The sequence below is a fragment of the Ischnura elegans genome, chromosome 3 (assembly GCF_921293095.1).
Source record: "Ischnura elegans chromosome 3, ioIscEleg1.1, whole genome shotgun sequence".
NCBI lineage: Eukaryota > Metazoa > Arthropoda > Insecta > Odonata > Coenagrionidae > Ischnura > Ischnura elegans.
The window spans coordinates 90,460,942-90,475,279 of record NC_060248.1 but is presented as its reverse complement, the minus strand read 5'-3'; the positions used below and the strand labels follow the sequence as shown (position 1 = coordinate 90,475,279).

General features: G+C 35.7%; 1 protein-coding gene across 5 annotated transcripts in view; it reads left to right on the top strand.

Annotated features, from left to right (window-relative positions):
- Positions 1–14,338, top strand: part of LOC124156130 (terminal nucleotidyltransferase 4A-like) — a 49,937-nt gene that overhangs the window by 22,724 nt on the left and 12,875 nt on the right. For all 5 annotated transcript variants that reach the window (XM_046530473.1, XM_046530469.1, XM_046530470.1 and 2 more), the window contains exons 3-7: positions 5,539–5,659; positions 6,623–6,859; positions 7,380–7,526; positions 9,409–9,602; positions 11,516–12,098. In XM_046530473.1, coding sequence (XP_046386429.1) covers positions 5,539–5,659; positions 6,623–6,859; positions 7,380–7,526; positions 9,409–9,602; positions 11,516–12,098 — 1,282 coding nt within the window. The remainder of the gene's footprint in view (positions 1–5,538; positions 5,660–6,622; positions 6,860–7,379; positions 7,527–9,408; positions 9,603–11,515; positions 12,099–14,338) is intronic.

The following is a 14,338-nucleotide window of genomic DNA, read 5'->3' as shown; positions in this document are numbered from 1 at the left end:
CAAGGAAGGCATAGCGTAGAAAAACATTGATCTTGCGAATTCGCAACCGATGCTCCTTAGCGATGTAAGCTCCCTAATATTACGCCAACGTGTCCGAAACACCACCTAGGAGCGTGATTGTATGCTCAAATTAGATTTCTCACACTCTTATGCATCCCGGAGACGTTCCACTCGGTGTTGAGGTAACGACGCTTTGACATTCCTGCGAAACGGTGAAGGGGGCGTGTAAGTGACGTCACCCTTGTTCGCTGGGAGAGGACAAGCTGCATGGCGCATAAGTGTGGCAATGGATGCTTGGAAGCCGAGATCGATAAAAAAAGTATGATGTCATGTGTGGACCGTGCCTTCAGAGATGCCCCATGCGTGGGAAGCATCCTCGTTTAGCGTTGCCGCATGGAGTTCACCAAGCAGCCGGCTTTGTGCCCATTGTACTCCTCGCCGAACTTGAAAAAAAAAGGAAAAACAACTAAGCGCGCAGAAGCGAAGTCTGGCTTCCCGAACACGTACTTTTGCCCCTCCCGCCGTCTTCCTCCCCTCTACGACGATGGTCCTCTCTCTCGTACATTTTGGAGGCGCCTTTCGATGTGCCGAGTACAGGTTGTGGTCTGCCACGGGCACGTGGTCCCACGGTTTTATTTTTTGCTCTCCGTTTCCTTTCTCTCGGGACCGAAACGCATGGAAAATCGGCGAAGTACCGAAAAAGACTTCGCGTGCGTATGTCATGCGATCCGGCGTTCTCGTGTGAAAGATCGTGTGGAAGTCATCTTGCGTCGTCTCCCGCGAAGGAGTAGCTTTGTCACCTAATGCTTTTATACTCGAACCCAACTACCTTAGTGTCGATCACAATATTTGCCTAACGAAACGTAATCTAAAACGGTACCAAACGTAATCATATTTAGGGGTTCAATTTTTGGAGACGAGTTGAGTGACCTAAATATTTTTCTCTCTGGGGATAGAAATAAGTGGACTGTAATTATAGTTTCATCATGAATTTTCCTTCGTCTTCTGTTAGCGTTGGAGACAAAAAAACGAAAATCAACCTTTACTCAGAGTTATAAATGCTGGTTATGTTGTTGTAAGGAATTACTCTGCTTGAGTACGTGCACACGTTCGTACATTAACACACAGCGATTTTTTGCAACGACGAGATGAGAGCTAAGTTGTTTAGCCATTGGTTAAGAAAATCAATGGCAGGCGGTATTTTGAACTCAGACGTATGACCTCAGGGCAGTTCCAGAATTTTTTCACGGGGGGGTATGGGGGGGGGGGGGGGGGGGGGGAGACAGGCAAATCGTCTTCTCATATTTGGTATTTGATTAAAAACTATGTGCATAAATTACTTTACGAAATATACTCTTTATTTTAGTTAATTTGAAAATATTAATAATTTAAATGTGTAATAACTACATTTTATTTTATGTTTCCTTCTGATGATAATGGCAACGGATTAAAAATCTTGTCTATATTTTAAGCATCTGGGAGGGGGGGGGGTGCACGTCCCCCTGTGCCCACCCACTAATTCTCCCTATGCATGACCTATTTTCAAGGCTACAAGTAGCCTAGTAGGCTAACCTGTGGAAATTATGTGAATTTAAGTTTTAGTCCATCCACACAGAAAGTTATTAGTAAAATGGATTTCCTCGGGGCACAAGTCCTGTGGAAATATTGCAATGTCTCGTTTACTGAACACAGTAGATTCCGGTTAATTGGGACATATCGGGACTTGTGATTTTTGCCCCAATTAAGTGGCTGCCCCAATTAGGCGAACTATCCTTTATATGGGCATAAACAAGCGTTTAAATGATAGAAAGAAGACTAAAGAATGTTTATAATGCAACACAAGTTTATTAAAATATTAATTTGATTAATAAATCAGCGAGTTGAGTTAATTTATTATCATTTTAAAGAATTATAACATTTTTGTTAAAAATATTTTTCACAGCCAAGGGGGACGATGAATGAGTGTCTTTTACTAAGTCCTATTAAAGAAAAGTCTTATCCTCTTGCGGATAGTATAACAACAAGAGCTTTCAAAATAGGGCAAGAATAAGAACATTTGTGAAAAATAAGAGTAAATCAAAGGAGGAAAATATTAAAAAATAGTATTTTGAAAGCAAAAAAAAAATTAATTTCGTCACGAGTATAGAGTCTACGTCGCCGACTCATGGCCCAATAAAGCGGCATGCTGTCCCAATTAAGTGGAGAATGCTCTGGGATATTCCTCTATTGGGTTCTGTTCTTCAAGATCTGCCCCAATTAAGCGGCTGCCCCAAGTAACCGGTGGACCAATTAAACGGAATCTACTGTATTAAGAACTTCCACCCCATTGTGCTGCATATCATACAAAATATGCTTATAGAAAGTAAAAATTAGGGTAGAATCCCTGGGTTTAAAAAATTTTTTTAGCATTTAAAATGTGAATATGTACATTAGCCAGTCATTCATGCCTTTGGCTGCACATCTACAGAATTTTCATCTTTGTAACTAATTTTTGTTTGGTTTACCCTTTTTTCTCATGAATTTATTCACTCTGCCTGAATAATTCATTGTGTAAGAAGTAATGATATTTTAGTGAATTCTCAGGTTTCTAGAATGAATATGGTTCTTTAAAATTAATAGTGTGTGGGAACCAGATTATCATTGGATTTTTTTGAGGTACACATGATCAATCACAACTTTTAATTTATTGGTTTGAATTAGGTAGATGAATGATGTCAGAGATTTAAGGAAGTCTATCAACCAAAGTCAGCATGATCAGTTCTTCAAATAATGATGAAAGTTGATAACCTGTTTGTGTCAGAAAATAAAAACTGAATTTGATTTGCATTAACCAGAGGATAAAAATCATTTAAGTCAATTGACTCATAAATAAAATATGTATTGGTTGAGGAAATGAAAACAATCTGGAGTGTCTCTTTTATTGTATCCTATAGGTTAGCGATAGCTGCGCAAACTTAAATCTAGATAATCATTTAGTCATGAACATATTTTTATGAGTAAATTGTAAAAAATTAATGCTTAATGTGGACAAATACTCTTGAATATGTCTGTCAGAAGTAATATACTATAAGGCTTCTTAAACTTTCTATCTGTCATTTTGTTTAACATTTGAGTTATACTTTCAGGGCAGTTACAAAACAAATCATGATATAAATAATTTCTCCACTTTTTTGATGATACGTCTATAACCTGGGGATAATATTGTGAGCTTGCTTGCTCTCTTGTGGTTCCTCAGTTTTTCCACTAACAACTCTCTTCATTGGTATAAAATAAAGCAATGTTCTGTCCTGTCTGTATACTATCAAGTGTCAAAGCTGTTGACCGCTTAATTTTAGTGTCTTTTTCCATTGACTTGATGAATCTCATGGGAGTGATGATCCAGTAATGTGATCCTGCTCTTAAACCTAGATTGGTGATCCCCAGTCTCTGTGGCCAGCTAATCAATCTTACTTAAAATGCAAAATAATAATAACACTGCTGTTCTAGCTCTTAGTAGCTTCACGTTGCAAGCTTCTGTGGGATTTATCTTAAATTTTACTTCACGTAAGGATTTTCATTTATAGTGCCACTTTTAGTATTACAGACCATTTGCTGTCAACTAATTTATGATATGCATGTTGGCATGCTAAAAAATAAAATGGTTAATTTCTGTACTTCAATGCAAATGCAAAATTTGTTTTGTTCTCTAATATGTATATCCATATCAATTCAGGAAACTAAAATCACCCCCTTAATGTAGCAGTCATTTACATCACTACTGTTGGGTTAAAGGAATGTAAGGGCAATAATGCATGCTCCTTTCAGATAGATGTTTTGATTGACTTTATTTAGTCTGGTACAACATAGTCAAAATCCACGTAAGAGAATCTTATCCTTAGCAAAAGATAAAGAATGAAATTATAAATCGTTAATCATTTATGGGAACTCATTATTATTTAGAATCTAGCATGGGGCTTTTACTATCAAGAAAAATATCAGTATCACCGAAACATTTTAATCGCCCTAATTATAATGACCTGCTTAGAAATAAAATAGTAATATTCCATGTATTTTTAGCCATTTTATGAGATAACAGGTAAAATGATGCACGATATCATGTTGAGTCTGGAGAGCTCAGGCTAGTAAATTGTTAAGCAGTGCAAGGGAGTCATTGGTGCTGGACATAGTGGTTTAATTAGTGGGGTGTGAGTATTTTAGATTTTTTACTTCTTTTTTTCTCTAGTATCTTGTCTGTTGAGGTGAGATTATAACCATTGTTGGCAGGAATGATTTTATTGTTAAAACTATTAAATGGTTGAAAACTGCTATTTTGTTCACCGGAACGTGAGGAAAATGTTTAACCACAACAATCAAAGTACTTCTAATGATTATTATTACTCATAAATATTGCCATATGTTTAGCTATTAAATGAATTTGTAGATATTTTATAAGAATTACCTAGAACTAAACACTTCTGTTCTTTTTAATGTTTGTTATAGTTAATGATTATAGGATGTCATGTTGAGGCATATCTTTTGATCAGTGCCTTGATTTTGATGTACATACCATAAAGCAGTGCACGTGAAGAATCATCTTTGCTAATCTGCTATATGGTAATGTTATATTTTTTTGGTAATTCTATCCTAATATCTATTGCAATATATATTTTATTTTGTCCTAAACTGCAATTAATATGCATTTAATAATTTCTACCCATAAAACTACCCTTGTCATTGCCCTAGGTAAAATATTTAATAATTTGGTTTCATCGGAAGTTAAAGTTTGTGTTTTCAGTTTCAATTAAATTCATATATTCACTAATAGTAACACTTTATTATATCACCTAATCTTTATAATTGTGCATGTTTCTACTCTGTGTGGAATATTGGGTACATTTTCGTGTTTGAAGTTGACAGTTCTTCCCAATTTAAAGGATTAATAAATTAATAAGTACCCCATGTCCTTTATGTTTCTTCTTGTTGAAATATTCTATTACCATTCTGGATACCCACTCCTCGTTTTGTGATGTCCTAAATATATTTTTTTAAATCTTGTATCCCATCGAAAGTTATTTTTGGGATTCAGACCTATCCTTCATATAAATCTAGATCTAAAAACGTGTAGCTAGAGTCCTCATTACTTGTATATCATTAGTCTGGAAATATGTCCTTGCCAAAAATTGAAATTTCTTTCTGAAGATAAACTATTTCAAATTGAAGCAGCTGCTACAATTATTATTGCCTGTGGTTGTTCTTATGCTCAAGTATGTGATGAGAAAACTATGGACACATAACTCCTTCTATCGTTATCAATATCAAAATCATTGTCCATGATAGGTGCAATATAGAACCATTTAGTCTTTTCTATTTGTGTTATACTTGGTACTATTTAGTGAAGATTCCTAATGAAATTTGAATGAAGAAACATCTGTCTAAATGTATTTAATATCCTTTGTCATAGTTTATAGCACTTACAATACCTTTGCATGGTGGTTTGCTATTTTTTCCCTTAAGTGGTTACTATAACTTCTTTTCCTTTTTCTCTCTGTCATTTTCTAGTGACATTGATTTGGTTGTGATTGGCAAGTGGGATTCTCTTCCATTACATACTTTGGAAAGGGCCTTGTTGGAGAATGATATAGCTGATGCAAGTACTCTCAAAGTTCTTGACAAGGCTTCTGTAAGTACAAACTTGTGGTTTTGAGTCCCTTTCCTTCAATTTGGTGGTTGATGTAGTTGTTGTATAAAGTGCTAGTGAAGTGTTTTGTGTAGAAAAAGTTGAAGATAATGCATAGTTGAATCATTGCTCTGCTAATGTCAGCAAGCTCACATATTGTACATAAAGTGATGTATGTGAGGTCTAGATTTTAGCTTATCATTTTGGTGCCCATTATTGCTTGATTTCCACGGATGTATCTGCAGTCATTCTAGAGTGTTGCTCATAGATAGATATACATACTTATTTATTAAATATGAATTTTTAGATGCTAAAAGGTTTGTTTGGAAGGAAATACCGTGTTAAATTTTCATGTGTGGATTATTTTTTAATGACAAAGGTTTGAATTTTCCTTTTGCATCCGTGCTAGTGCTAAGTGTATTGTTATGTGACCATGTAACTTTTCACTTATGATGTCACAGTAGCCATTTGCTACGAGTATTTGTGATTTCATGTACTTCTGGTCCCAGTGTATAAAATTGGTTGAACTAGTAATGAAAATCTTGATATCTTATTTTGGAGATTGAGACCAATCCTTCATATAAATCTTGAACTTAGCAACCTCATAGGTAGTGTCTTCATAACTTGTGTATCATAATTGTGGAAATATATACTTGCAAAAAAATATAAATTTGCACCTGACGATGTCCCCCTTAAAGTACCTCAAATTCAAGTAGTTGTTGGCTGTTGCTATTAGTGATAGGGTTACATTTTATGATAATGGTTCTTGTACATAAGCATGAGCTTAGTGCATATCTAATGTGTATAAATTTTTGGCAGAGTTTTGTATGCCTGATAACCCTTTTTCTTTTGACTCTCTCACGAAACAATTTCCTGTTGATAATTCCAAGTTCCAATGACATTGATACGATTTTCTCTAATTATATGAGGTTGTGTTCCTTAAATATTGCTTTGTTGTCTTTTTAGGTTCCTATAGTGAAGATGACTGACAAGAAGTCAGATGTAAAAGTGGATATTAGTTTTAATATGAGTAATGGAGTTAAGTCTGCAGAACTTATAAAGAGTTTTAAGAAACGTTTTCCTGTTCTCTCTAAGTTGGTGCTAGTCTTGAAACAGTTTCTCCTGCAGAGGGACCTAAATGAAGTTTTTACAGGAGGTATCAGTTCATACAGTTTGATTCTCCTTACTGTTAGTTTTCTTCAGGTATGTATCCTTTACCTTATATAATATATTAATAATTCATTATTGTATTGTATTAATAATATAATAATATTTCGTTTTACAATGAAATGATGAGCCCTGAAATAATGAAATCTATGATGCTTTCCTAGACTTACAGTCTCCTAAGCTTTAATTGAATCGTCAAACTTCTAGAATGCTCAATGTAAGGAAGAAAATCATTTTTGTATCAAGTTGTTAAATGGGTGATCCATTAATTTTATTTTTTGGCATGCACATTTTTGTTATACTAAGTCAACTTTATGCCAAAATGGATGGTATAGGTTATTTGAAGTTTTTTTTCTGTTAAATGAGAAGCTTCCTACTGGGCTTGTACATTTTTTCCACTCTCATAAACTTAGTGCACATGGCACTTTATCTTAGAACTTTGTTTCAGTTCCCTTATGAAAGTTCAAAAGTCTTTCCATGTGGTTTTAGTTGCTAATTTTTTCTGTTTTAATTTAATGATATATGAGGATAAGGCTGGATATGTTTTTTATTCCAGTTGCATCCACGTGAAGACTCATATCGTGCAAATGCTAACCTTGGGGTGTTGTTAATAGAATTTTTTGAACTCTATGGAAGGCATTTTAATTACATGAAAACTGGCATTCGTGTTAAAGATGGTGGAGCTTATATCTCAAAGGAGGAGGTATGTTTGGAGGAATCATTACTATTGTTTGAATGAATCTGGTGGTGTTGATATAGCCCAGCTATCTTAAAATGAAATTTTTTATTTGATCAATTTACCTCTGCCAATTTAACTCTTTGATTGCCATTATAATGTCGTCTGCGTTCAGTTAAATATTCTCATGTAATCTTATTTTAATTTTGGATTTCTTCATTGCTTATGTTCAGGATTTTAAATGCATGTGAAAGTAACTCAATTATGTGGTGAAAGTCAGTACCTATTACTGATCAGTTAAAGCATAGAGTTTGATAAAATGTTTTTAATGTCAAAAGTTCAATGCATGACTTGTTTTGGTATTCATTTGAGTAAGTTAATGTTCAGAAAATTTTAAAACCAATTTTCATTTCAAGGAGGAAGCATAATTAATGAGAATAACCTTTTCCTAGTGTAATTACCTTTGTCCATGATGGATAACATGTGGTATTTTCCACACTTTTTAATTCAATACTTAACAACCGACCATGGTTTCAACACATTGCGTCATTTTTTTGGGTTGTTGCGTGTTGAATTAAAAAGTGTGGAAATTACCACATGTTCTTCATCATGGATATAGCGAACTTCCACAAAATCAAGCCTGAAGTGATTTTATACGAAATGACCTTTATTTGTTATTTACTGTCAGTTAAACGGTCTGTGTTTACCCTTTCATTTCATTTCCCTGCAATTGGTTTATGCACTTATTTCTGCATTTGTCTGTAGTCAAGCAATTATTCATCCTGCTTTTTTGCTTTCATCTCTTGCAATATGGGCTAAATTTTCTTTTTGGTTGCCACGTGTTGAATTCTTTCCAATTTTAAGAAATAAAGTTTTGTACTGAATGGGGTAAAACATTAAGAAGTCATCATACTTCGTGTGAACAAGATGATTGTGGTTAATAGGTTCTTGGTTGGTTCCCCTTTCTCTTGGTTCATCTGCCAACGTTTCCCCTGGAGCTGGAATTCCACCCATAGGCCTCCTGCATCTGAGGTGAAACATTGGCAGAAGAATCATGAGAACTCAAATATGGACCTTGAAAGTTGTATTCAATTGACTAGATAATTCCTACCCCATTGTCTGCAATCATAGCTATCACAACTTTGCTGCAAATATAGTGTTTTACTTTGATGTTAGTCTTAAATGTATAGCATACTTGGAAATTGGGTTTTGGATTAATGATCTTAAGGAAATAAAAATATCCAGTCTAAATCATTTAACTATAATTCAAACTTATGAGATTGCAGCGCTTGTAAGGTAATTTGAATTGACTATCTGAAAATTTGTGATTGATAAGAGTAAGAAGTGTGGAAAATGGGAATAATAATGTAACTATGATCTGAAAAATAACCTGATCATGCATTAGTTTTTGGTGATGCGACAAATGTTGGTGGGCATCTTTTTTAAGGCTGCAGTTTGTTCAGTATTGCATTTTGCATGCATGGAATAGACCTCACTGACAAAATGTATGCAATGCAGTGAGGTCTATTCCTTTAGTTGGTAGGGGTGAACTTGAAGCTAAGTTATGAATTTTTAATGATGAATTTGAGGAAATATATCACAGTTGTGTTTGTTCTAACTTCAAGAATTAATAGAGTTAGCTCTGTTAACTTTCTTTTTATTTGTTATAAACATAACTAGATTTCACAGCTCTATTAGTAATTGTGCAAAGCAATACGTCAATTGGTGGTATCCAATTTTAATTTTGGTTCTGTTGCTTGCAGATTCCTATAATATTTTAATAATAAAGTCGTTATCTTTCTTTTTTGCCAACATTTTTCCTTGAGATCCCATTGAAAAGTGTGAAAAGAATAATGAGGTGATTGACACATTTAATCTTCTTTATTAATTGTTTTTATTTATTTTTCAGGTTCAAAAAGACATGGTTGATGGTCATAGGCCTTCACTCTTGTGCATTGAAGATCCTCTCACTCCTGGCAATGACATAGGAAGGAGTTCTTATGGAGCTTTGCATGTTAAACAGGCTTTTGAGTATGCATACATAGTTCTTACTCAAGCTGTCATTCCAGGAAACTCTCTAATCAATGATGCCAATAAAACAAGGTAAGTCAAGATCCAGCGTATGAACCAAATCATGATACTCATCACCAGTTATTTGTAATTGTATATCAAATTACTTAACATTTTTGCTACAGTAGACTCACTTTAATATGAACAACGTAATTACTAGGGATGGTCGGATCGGATACCTCGGATACAAATATCCACGGATATTGCACGGATGCAAAGTCGCGGAAGACATCGGATCTGGATCCGAAATTTTGAATAACAGCTTCAGTGAATGCCCCATAAGGTTGGAAAGAGTTCCAATTCTATCTTCGAATGCGCCGTCGCATGGGATTCTTGTCGTACTCATGAACTGTTTTGTTTGAAAGCTCTCGCTGAGGTTACATAGGAGAATAAAAATAGCAAAATATGGCTGGCACATAGTGTGACTCTTCCCAAGAGATTGAACAATCATCGGGGGAATCTCAGCATCAGGAATCCGAAAATATCTGATCCGAAAGATCCGGCTCTGAAAATCAAGGATCCAATCCGAATCCGGATCCGAATAAAATCCTGGATCCGTCCATCCCTAGTTATTACGAAGTTCTCGTTATTACGAAGCAATATGTTGGTCCCGACTAAAAGGCCTATCCAATCGATAGTAAAAGAAATGTTATTACGAAATTACGAACCTCAGTCCCGGTCCTGGCGGTTACCTAATGAACTATTACGAAGTTCCACAAAATTGCAACGGCATTTAGGTGGATATACACTTCGCTATGTTATCATCATTGATCTGTGTTTAAGTTCTCTTCTTGTAGTGTGTCTGAGAGCATCAATTTTGGTTCTTTCTTCTCTAGGAAATATCTCAAAATGCACTCAACATCATATAATAAGCTACATTCCTGAGGAATTATGGTGACCCACTCATTAACGCTCATAAATTGGACGCACAGTTAGTGCTCTTCCTACGCACATTGGATTTACGAACTTTCAGAGATACGAACATTCGAAAAATTAAAGTGTATCCAAAATTTCAAGTTTTGTGCCTTTTGGATTTTTTTTCCGATGCAACACTACGTGGCGTAGAGAAACTCGCACTTCGGGCATGATCTGAACAAAGTACCATTTACTCCAGTGTGAAGTCAGGAATTGTTTAGCGTTTCGCCTATTCTTTCTTCCTGCGCACAGCAATTTTTTTCAGCCCTGGCTACGTTGCAAGCTAGATCAGTTCGTCTCAATCCTGAGTTTATGCAGGATTGTGATGCAGTGTTGCATTCTTAAGGATAACATTTATCCTCTATGCCTTGTATAGGTTTATCAACTAATGAGCTAGGTCTCGCAAAGCATCTTCTTTGTATATCAAGGACTTTCACATAATTTAATCGTGTATATTACACTTGACTCCGAAGATTATAAATGTGGGTGATTGAAAACAATAAATTTTGACAAAGTATCTTTGATGATTCCTAAAAGAAACGTTCATACGAACTTCGTTATTACGAACCTCCAGTTTTTTGGTCCCGTGAACTTCGTAATAACAAGAGTCTACTGTACTTTAATATAAATGTAGTTAGACTTAGTTGGGAAGAATTAGCTAATATGCTCTGCAGGAAAACAAATTTTGTTTTTTTTTTTAATTTATAAACTGAAAAAGCTGCATAAATCATTAGAAAATTGTGCTAACGCTTCCAGATTATGTTCCAACTCAATTTTGGTGGTCAGTAAATGGTATTTAGATTGAAAAAAACAGGATGTAAGCCAGCAGGATATGCTGATAACTGTAAATTTGATACAACATTAATTAAATAGAAGGTTTAAACTTGAAATCAGATAAATAATCAATCAACCTTAAGTGTGATTTTTTTATTGTTCATGTCATATGTTTGACGGTAATAGAGGGTGACTGAAAGAATACTTATTTTTTTTAATCACACTGATATCTTTCTTTCCCCCCTTTCTTTTTCCAGTATCCTAGGTCGCATCATTAGGGTAACAGATGAAGTAATTGAATACCGCCAGTGGATTCTGGAGAATGTTCAGTTGCCGGTGGCAGAAAAGGAGAACGAGGGGAGTGAGGAGGGGGGAGCACTGCCACCGGCACAGACAAACACAACATCTACGCCCCCCCCTCCGTACATCCTCCCGCCCAAGGCCATTTCAACCTCGACTGTGACCCCCCTCCCAGTGATGACGGGAGCACGAACAGCCCCCCTCACATGCCTGGTCACGCCGTCGTCAGCAACGCCCAATCACCTCCCCACCCCCATTATCCAGTCTGCCGTCATTCCTTCCCCCCTCCACCACCACCAACTGTATCAAATGCAACAGCAGCATGCTCAAACGACTTGCTCCTATGCTGCCGTGGCACGGAGGACTGGCGGTAGTGTGCCGAGGGGTGGTAGTGCTGGGGAAGACGATGACTCTGTCTCCTCGTCGGGGTCATGTGAGGGTGTTGGCCCTGGTGGGGGAGGGGGGAGTGGTAGTGATGGTACAGGGTCAACGAGTGGCAGTGTGGAGGGGAGCTCGAACAGCAGTGTGACGAGTGAATCGGTGAGTGTGGGTCACCATTTACCACCCATTGGGCCCTTGCCCATCATGATCGCCTGCCTCAAGTGCGGTGCTCTTCCTGCTTACTATTACTTCTGATTGGTTTGTTAAAAATATGGTTGCTGATTGCATCTGTGACTCCCGTGGTTTCTATTTACTATTTCTGAACTGTAAGTATAAAGAACCCAGTTTTTTTTACCTGTTTGTTGACTGAAGTTTACGAGATGATCCTATATTTTCCACCCTGGGATTAACCTTCAAATTTTTTTACCACAATAAGATATTTTTCCTAGTGATCCAATGCTTGTCAAGTTGTTAGATGGTTACAAAGATGATCTATGGTTTCCTCCTATGCGAAGAATTTTTAATGCGTAGTTGGTAGTATGGGAATTTATGTACTTTGATTTTCTTGCTGAATGCTCATACTGTACTGCAATCAGTATGGGGATCTTGTGGCAGGTAACCCCAAATGTTAACAACAGTCTTTCCTGTTATGCTGTCCTTTAAAGTCATTATTATATCTTATTTGTAATTTGTACTGCTATCTTCGTTTTAACTTAATATACATGGTTATTTTAATGACGGTCATTTACTGGCTTTGTTCTTCTGAGAATCATTGACCAGCCTATTTGTTAGGTCTGAATAGAAATTCACTTAAGGCATTTATGTTATGAGCATTTAATAAAAATTTAATAATAATAATTATTTTTCTATTGGTCTTAAAAATTGATATAGAAAATAGCCATGAAAACATTTAGAAAGAAAATATATTTTACACAAATAACACCATATTGACAAATTTATTGCAAAACTTTAATTTAACAGTTGATCGGAAAAATATTCTTTTACGCTGTTGTAAACTTTGTAGGGCCATATTTTCTTTAAATCATATTTAAATATATCAGGAGGTTAATTATATTTTATTAGTTAAATCTGTTAAATTAAAATCTTGTAAGGTTGAAAAATTGCAGTGGTAGCCATGCATTAAATAGATTTGTCACATCTTACGTGTCATCACATGATGACATCTTCAGGTATATAGCTTTTCTACTTTATGCTGAAATCTTAGCCACCGGAAGTAAATTAATTCAATGAGCCAATTAAAGGTTTAATTTTGGACTTTGGTGTAGAAATAATATTGAAAAGAAAAACTGGCTCATCTTGGAAATGAATTATGCTGAAAGTATTAACATACAAGAAGGCTCATCTTTTGACACTGCAGAAGTATCATGTTAATAGCTTATCAATTACCTGAAAGCAGGTACCTTAAATATGTAATAAAAATTTTACTTATTCAGGAACATATGAGTGATTCATATTAAAAATAAGTTATCAATTACATATTATCATTATTTTCGAACTACGCCAGAAATCTGAAGACTGGTTTGACACAGCTCTCTACTCAGTTTTCGTGTGAGCAATTTTTTAACCCTTGCATAAGTCTTCTGCTTTTTATCAAATGTCACATTCTCATTGTATCCTCAGGCACATGAATAGCCCCAATTCTCTTAAACAGATAACTTAAATTCATTTTCATCCTCGGGAATAGTTAGAAGTTATCGGAATTTAGGTAGAGAGTATTGGGTGGCTTTGTCATGTTGTACTTGGTGAGCTACACATAGCTGTGCAGTTATTTGTCTGACTGCATTTTCATAAAAGTTGCCTGATGGGGTGACATTTTTGTAGATGAGGGAACCTTTAAAAACTTTAGAACATGTCATTGGTAAAAAGCCTTGATAGTGTTCTTCCAGAAGAACTCAAGATTTCAATGTAGAATAAAAACAATTATGTATACATCTATGACATTTCATCAGTCATCAGGAATGGGCCTTGTTGTCCTCTTCCTGTCCCACCTTATTTGCCTTCGCCCACCTTGTAACTTGCGTATCAGAAAAGGAAATTCCCACTTGGCTTGCTAAAGAAATTTGCGATTTTTAGTTTTGATTTTAATGCACCCTTAGGTCCATGGTTTGAAAGTATCCTCCACTTTGCATCTTGGCATGGTCTTTCAACAGGAATGTGCTGTATCTAAAAGTCAGGCTCTACTGTTGCTCTGACTAAGTTCACTGTCTTTTGGTGCTCTGTGAAGCTTAAGGACCCCCACACCAACCAATTGGGGTGCAGCAAAAGTATTTGTTTCATAGCTCTTGGAACACAGCTTGTATATATGATTTTTAGGTGTCAGTTTTAAAATTAAACCTTTATTGAAGCAAAAATGAGGTTGTTGTTAGAGTAAAAAAATA